At 60.4% G+C, this 7,380-nt stretch overlaps 1 protein-coding gene across 1 annotated transcript; it reads right to left on the bottom strand.

The window, feature by feature from the left end:
* Positions 1-857: 857 nt before the first annotated feature.
* Positions 858-6,918, bottom strand: LOC133207410 (glutamine-rich protein 2-like). The gene is made up of 16 exons (XM_061344272.1): positions 6,780-6,918; positions 6,432-6,533; positions 5,886-5,954; positions 4,936-5,716; positions 4,692-4,807; positions 4,477-4,568; positions 4,211-4,325; positions 3,854-4,042; positions 3,462-3,584; positions 3,212-3,286; positions 2,744-2,908; positions 2,466-2,587; positions 2,078-2,143; positions 1,694-1,783; positions 1,268-1,421; positions 858-1,088 (listed from the first exon to the last, which is right to left on the bottom strand). The coding sequence occupies exons 2-16, from the start codon at positions 6,492-6,494 to the stop codon at positions 858-860; spliced, it is 2,451 nt and encodes an 816-aa protein (XP_061200256.1). The 5' UTR covers positions 6,495-6,533; positions 6,780-6,918.
* Between the last annotated feature and the right edge of the window lie 462 nt (positions 6,919-7,380).

The raw sequence follows: 7,380 nt of genomic DNA, 5'->3' as shown, positions 1-7,380 counted from the left end.
CTGAAGACTGTTGGTTGCATGGTCCACACAGGCAGTGAAGTCAACAGCACAGTCCCTTAACAACCACATATGGTCAGATGACTACAGTCCTTTGGCTACAATGGGACACAGTGTTAAGCTTTTATTCTGTAGACTTCTGAAGCCAGGGGAGTTGAATCCTAGCCTCAGAAGTCCACACACCCTTATTTCTGGTGGGAGTTAGCTCTCCTATGCAATTTGAGGCACCAAAACATGGCTGGCCCCAGCTAAGTGGTGCCATGGCTCATGGATGAATTGTGTGCTAGGTATGATCTAAGTTGGAGGCCAGAAGCATTACAGCCACACGTGTTGCCTTCCTTGTCATAAATAGCAAGGAAGCCAACTGTAGCATGAAGCCCTGAAGCCCCTTCCTACCCTGTGCTCTTTACCAATGCCACTGCAATACTCACAATCAGAAAGCAAGGGCAACAATATGGACAAGTTTCCTGCTTTTAGCAGGGAGTTGAGCTGTCCCTCACCGTGTGCTGCTGCCACCAGCCTTCCCAGCCAGGTGCCAATTTGCTATCACCTTCAGCAGCAATTGAGCATCCTCCTCCTCCTGCGGCACTGCGCAGCTTCCCCAGCCCCACTGTGGGGCCACAGGCTCCCCTAGCAGGGGCCATGGGGGCCACACAGGACTCGTGGAGATGCCAGGGGGAGCGCAGCAGCTCAGGTTGCTCCGACCCTGGGGATGAGGAGCAGTGGGGTGGCCAGGGGCATTTTCAGCTCCTTCAGTGACATGTGGCCACAGGACAAGGGCAGATCCCAAGCCAGGGTCCCCCCACTAAGGCCACACAGGCACTTTGCCGAACATCACCATTTATTACTATCGCTAGGAGCTACTTCCTCGCCTGCTGGGGTGGATTCTGCCAGTGACCCCCAGTCCTTCCCGGCCGCCGGGTTGCTGCATCCATCCTACGAGGCTGTAGGGGTGGGTGGGGCCGGTGTACTTGGAGAAGGTGGCTGTGGGATGAGGCCGACCTCTGCTCCAGTGGGCCAGTGGTGCCTGGGGCTGAGGAGCAGGGGTCAGTCCTGCGGCTGTCCTGGCCCAACAGCTCTATCTTGTCGTGCTGGGGAGGAGAGAATGGGTTGGCTAAAGCATAAGGCTCAATTCAGCATCCCCAAGCAACCCTCTATACCTATACCCATCTCTCCTGCTGAAGCCGTGGCATGGATCCTCCCCAGATGCTCAGCATCACCCTCCCAAGCTCAGTCACCCCCGCCAGATCCCTTCTTTCTTCATCCCTACCTTGCTGGGGAGCAGCGTGGAGGGCTGGAGTGTCTGTGGGGCACTGGGCTGGAGAAGCTGGAGGTGCAGGCTGCGCTGCAGCGGGTGTGTGAGGGTATGCTGGCCCCCAGACTGCCGTGGCAAGGCGGGGTACCTGCATGCAGCCATCCGCTCCCTGCAGGATAGGGTATGGGAACACTCAGCACCCAGCACGCAACTCAGCACATGTGGCTTCAGCGCCACTGAGAGAGAGATGGGGCAGCACAGTGGGGAGGCTGCTAAACCCCCAGGCCTGGGGCAAGCACAGCTGAGCCTCTGTGTCACATCTCTGCTCCCCTGCCCTGCCCAGGGAGCAGAGCCCTTTCCCCAGCTCAGGGAAGGACTCTCCCTCGCTGGGGCAGGGCCATCCTGCAGCCCAGGGATGGGGATGGGTCCCATGTCCCCTACCTGTGGGTATGCTCCGTCTTTAGAACAGGGTGGGATTGTCCAGTGATGTGAGGGACCAGCGGTGGAAGTGGTTGGATGGGCGGGATAGGCCTGGGGAGGGCAAGAGCCGTCAGTAGGTGACAGGAGACAAATGACTCACCCTGGCTCGTGGCAGCACCCCAAACCCCATAGGCTTGTACCTCACGGCATCCCCTGCCTGCTGCCCTAAGGGAGAGCTCCTAATCCTCCCGCTGACGGGCAGGCCTGTGGAAGGTGCTGGGCAGGATCGGACCCTCATAGGCAGACACCCCGAACCCCATGCCTGGTCTGGAGCATCACCAGCACCCATCTCCCCCCGTCCCACCCATGCAGACTCGTAATGCGCCTGTGTTGTGTGCTACTCACGAGCCAGGCACCCGCATGTTGAGTTGCTTGTCACAAGACAGGCACTGGAAATCTGCCAGCAGCTGCCTGGGGAGGGAAGAAAGGGTTGGGTGAGTTGGGAAACTTGTTTTCGAGCCTGGCTTATCCCCCCCAACACCAACAAGGTCCCAGCCTGCTGGCTGGTTACAGAAGAAAGTGGATAGGATGAGGGAGAGTGGTTGGTTGTGGGCTCCCTCCTGGGAAAAAGCTCCACCTCATCTTAGGCACAGGAGAATCCACAGAGGGGAGTGCCCAAAAACCTCCAATGCTGTGGGAACCACTGCCACAGGCACCCAGAGCACCATGGGAACAGGGGATGCAGGCAAGGACAAAGTGGGAACAAGGCGAGCGCTGTCCCTATTGCACTCACTTCCTAATCCCAGCTGCATCGTCAGCTTCCATTGGTGGTGCCCTTTCCTTGAGCTGCTTGAGGCTGCTCTTCCAGTGTTCATCCAGCTGCTGCTGGAACAGCCCCAGCTCCAGGCGATCCAGCTGCAGACAGACACAGTCCCTCAGACAGCGGCTCCAGGATGGGACACTGCATCCCCAGAGAAAAGCCAGGAGCAGGAATCCTCAAAAGGATGCTGCCTTGGGCCACCAAGCCCCGAAGGTGCCATTTTTACGCCGTGGTGATGAGCCGCCACTCACCTTGGAGGCCATCTCCTCCCGCAGCTGCTGCTGGACCTCGTGCAGCCCCTGCTCCTGGCCTGTCAGCCGGCTCAGCACCTCCTGGTTTCTCTCCTTCAGCAGCTCCAGGCTCGCCTCAAATTGGGCGCGGCTGACTTTGCTTTCCAAGGCGTCTTTGTCTGCTTTCTAGCAACAGGGAAAGGCAGGAGAATGGTGGGGAAAGGATGGAGGTGCAACAGCCAGGGTCAGCTCATTGCAGGGGGAGAGGCAAAAGCACTCCAGCAGGACCACAGCTGTGTAGTCCCACTCACCCCATCACCCCCGTGGGGTCAGTCCCACCAGCCCAAGGGACATGTGGGGAGACAGAGGGACTTGCAGCTGGGCTAGGAATCCTCCCTCCCTCAGGCCAGCTCTGCACACCAAGCTCCCAGGGGACAAGGGGCATTTGTCACCCTGCCCAGGACCCCCTTAGGCCCCTTGAGGTTGTACCTCATCCATTCCGAGCTCCAGGTCCTCCTTGTCTGCCTTCTCCTTCTCCAGCCTCTCCAAGGACTGGAACAGACCCTTCCAAAACAGAAAGCATCCCATGACATTGTGGCAGGAGCACCCCTGCTTCTCCCTCCATACCGAATCCTCTGGAAAAGGTACTTTTAATCTCCACAGGGCAAATCACTTATGGTCCCCAGCCTGGGCTCTGCCTGGAGGATGCTCCAACCCCACGGGGGTTTCAGCCATCTACCTCGATATCTTTCCGCTGCTGGCGACTGTCATCCAGAAGGCTCCCCGTGACAGAGTTGAGCTTTTCATACTCCCCTTGCATCTGCAGGATGGCAGCCTGCATGCGCTTCAGCACCTCCTCGTCCTGCTCCAGGGAGGAAAATAACAAGGTAGTGCCACGGAAGGTGGGGTGGCTGCCCCACGGGGACAGACCTGGCCTACTGGGCCAGTGGCCATAGGCTCTCAGTGCCAGCAGGACATCTGCAGCATGGCTTGAATCTCCCTCTGTGCTGCAGACTTTACAAGACAATATGGGGGGGAGCAAGGAACTCCCCCACATAGCCCCGAAGCACAAGCAGCCGGGCATGGTTCTGGCAGCCCCCTCCCAAGTCCCCCATGCTGCCATCTCCCTACCTGGCTCTTCCCTGGCAGCTGCCTCACCAACTCGCCCCTCTTCTTGCTCGACATGAGGGAGTCCACCAGCCCCCGCAGCTTCTCGTAGCACTGCAGCAGCTTCCCCAAACGCATGCTGGTGTCGCTGCTGCACGTGGGGCATACTGCCTCCTCCTGCCCCGTGCTCTTCATCACCCTCAGCTCTTCCAGCTGCAGAAGGAGAAGAGGAATAACCTCTGAGATGGGACAGATAACAACCAACAATCCCAAGTGCCATGGAGGCTCCACGGCCCCAGCCAGCCAGGGGATGTGGCTGGGAACCCCACCAGCACCACCTCAAAGAGCCAGCAGGTGGTGGGAGCTCCCCCCACATCTCACCTGCTCCTGCTCCTCCTCGGCTGTCTGGGTCACCAACTGATCCAGTGCAGCCTTGCTTATTCGCTGCTGCTCTGCCAGATCCTTCATGTCCCGCTTTACCTCCTGCATTTTGGACCTGGACAGCGAGACAGGGGTACAGGCAGGCTTAGTCTTCATAAGCTTAGTTGCTCAGGGGGCATCCCTCACCCCCCAGCACGGGATGCTCCCAGCCCTCCTGGGCTCCCTTGCATCCCCACAGGGAACAAAACCCTCTCCTGTCCTCTTACCCCAATGGCGGGCTGAGTTGGTTGCTGAGGTCCATTTGCCAGCTGTCTCTGGCCGCCTCCAGTTTGCCAAGGGCACTCTCCAGTATCCTGATCTGGGAATGGCAGTGGGGGCAGAGTCAGGGCACGGCCCGTGTCATCCCAGCACAGGGGCTCTTCAGCTGCCTCCTCTGCCCAACTCTCCCAGCATGCCCGCATCCCCCTCAGGGACTTCTTACCTTTCCCTTCTCGCCCTGCAGGTCACTGGCCAGGCCCTGCAGGTCACTGGCCAAGCCCTGCAGGGATGACACCTGGCCCTGGAGATCAGCCAGCATGTTGGCAGCGCTCTCCTGGCCTAGAAGAACACAGTACAAGGGGACACACTGTCAGTGAAGGGGTCTCACCCTACAGGCCAGGCTCTGAGCACAACCAGCTCCAGACCCAGCATTTCAAACACCCCCACAAGCCTCCCAGAGCTCCCACCTCCCTCCTGGAGGAGCAGGCGCAGCTTCTCCAGTTCAGTCTGCTCCAACCTGGTGGCTTCTAGCTGGGCCACCTGCTCCTTCAGGGAAGCATAATGGTGTCTGAGCTGCCCAATCTGCTTGAGAGCCTCCACCGTCTCCATGTAGGACTTGCAGGCATTGTGATAGGCACTGCTGGAGCCTGAGGGCAACGCCAGCTCTTGCAAGTGGGACGTGGTCCTGGGATCAGTGTCGAGCGGGATCTCGAATCCCTGGGTTGTTGGCAAGAGAGTCCCTGCTTCCAGGGGGCCTGCCTGGTGAAGCTGTGTGCTGAGCTGCTCCCCTGAGATGGTGGTCTGAGTGACGGTAGACTCTAGCTGTGTCTCCAGGGTGGCGGTCTGGATGCCCGTGGACACTGGCTGTATTGGTTGTGTCCCCAAGATGGTGGTCTGTGCATCCTGAGACACTGCCTGCATCACCACTGTGGTGCTAGCATCCCTCCTCTGATCTGAGGGAACGCCTCCCTGCTGCTTAGGGGCTGTTAGAGATGTCCCAGGATCCTTCAGCCCCACTGAGCTGTCTCTAGATCCCAGCACTGAGCTTGACCCATGTGGGGTGTCCACATCTGAAGTGGGAGACTTGGTGGTGGCAGACTGGTCTCCTTCTTGTCCTCTGGGTCTTCCTCCATCTCCGCCTTGTTCTCCTTTCCTGCCCACCAGGCAATCCTTCAGCACATCCCAGTGCAACATGTTGCTGACCACCTCTGGGTCCGGGTAGAGGCGCAGCCTTTCCTTCACCATTTGCTGGGGAAAGAAGAGATCAAGGGCATGGTGGAGCCCACAGGAGCACTCCCACACACACCCAGCACTGCTGGGGGCCATGCCCTAGTGCAGAGGCACTGCCTGCACTAGTCCCCCAGGGATGCAGCCATCTCCTGTCCTGTAGCAGGATCTGGCGTCCTCATAATCATACCACATCACTGGCCAGAGTCCTTAGGTTCCAGAGGCCTGGCAGCTGGCCGGCAGCATCCTGGAGGTTCCCCTAGAGTGGGGTGAGGAGAGGGACGGCAGTCAGGATGCAGAATCAGGACTGAACAGAAGCATCTGCAAATTAACTTGGGCACCAGACAGATGGACGCTGGGCAGGCTTGTGCCTGGGGGCTGCTGCCGTATTGTACTGGTAGATCTTGACCCTCCTTTCCCAGCACCCGTGGTACTTTAACGGGTGTTCAGTTAAGAATTGCCTTAGGGCCACTTGGGTGGACAAACACAGTCACCTCTGCCAGCAGCTTGAGCTGGAGGCAGTGCTGTCCATTTCTGCCCTCCCCCGGGATCCGGGTTGGGTGGGCTGAGCTCCCATGCTTTCCTCTTGGGGCACCCTTCCCACTGTTCCCTCCCAGTGCCCTTCACACTAGGTGACATCCAAGGCTGGAGGACAGGGTCTGCAAGGAGATGTGGGGTGATGCAGGGAGGGGAGCAAGAGGCCAGCTCCCTCCTGGGGACACCAGCAGCAGCTCACCAAGCCAAGCGCGTCCTGGATCATATGGATTTTTCCTTCTATGCGGGACTGCGCCTTCTTCATCTGGCTAATCTCAAGGAGATCCTGGGAGACAGACTTGTCCTAGGAGAGGAGGGTGGCAGGCATGAGCCCCACGGGAGGGTCCCTGCAGACCGGGAACTTGGTCCCCACCCTGCCCCAATGGAAGCCATCACACGAACCCATGTCAGCAGGGCTGGATCCAGCCCTGCCTGCTCGTGCTGAGCTCTGTGCAGGAGCGCTGAAGGTGATGCCAAGGGCAAAGAGCCACCCCTGGAGGAGGAGGTGCCTCAACGGGGGAGAACCCAAGGGACTGGGGAGAGCCTCTACCTGGGAGCTGCTGTTCTTGTCGGTTTCCACCTTCTCCACCAGCTGTCCCACGTCGGCAGCCACATCAGCTTCGGAGCCGCTGGTGGTGTCCTGCAGCGGGTCCTTCGCAGGCTGCTGCTCCCCCGGGTGCTGGGGCTGCTGCTCCCCCGGCTGCTGGGGCTGCTGCTCCCCTGGCTGCTGGGGCTGCTGCTCCCCCGGCTGCTGGGGCTGCTGCTCCCCCGGCTGCTGGGGCTGCTGCTCCCCCGGCTGCTGGGGCTGCTGCTCCCCCGGCTGCTGGGGCTGCTGCTCCCCCGGCTGCTGGGGCTGCTGCTCCCCTGGCTGCTGGGGCTGCTGCTCCCCCGCCTGCTGGGGCTGCTGCTCCCCCGGCTGCTGGGGCTGCTGCTCCCCCGTCTGCTGGGGCTGCTGCTCCCCCGGCTGCTGGGGCTGCTGCTCCCCTGGCTGCTGGGGCTGCTGCTCCCCTGGTTGCTGGGGCTGCTGCTCCCCCGGCTCCTGGGGCTGCTGCTCCCCCGGCTGCTGGGGCTGCTGCCCCGCGGCCAGGGTCCTTGCCCTGTCCGACTCCACAAGCTGCTCCAAGCCTCGGATGGAGCTGTCCTGCAGGCCC

The sequence above is a fragment of the Neopsephotus bourkii genome, unplaced genomic scaffold (assembly GCF_033783945.1).
Source record: "Neopsephotus bourkii isolate Nb327-2 ecotype Australia unplaced genomic scaffold, CSIRO-AGI_Nbou_v1 NB_200, whole genome shotgun sequence".
Taxonomy (NCBI): domain Eukaryota; kingdom Metazoa; phylum Chordata; class Aves; order Psittaciformes; family Psittacidae; genus Neopsephotus; species Neopsephotus bourkii.
The sequence above is the reverse complement of the archived record's forward strand: the minus strand, read 5'-3'. Positions and strand labels throughout refer to the sequence as shown.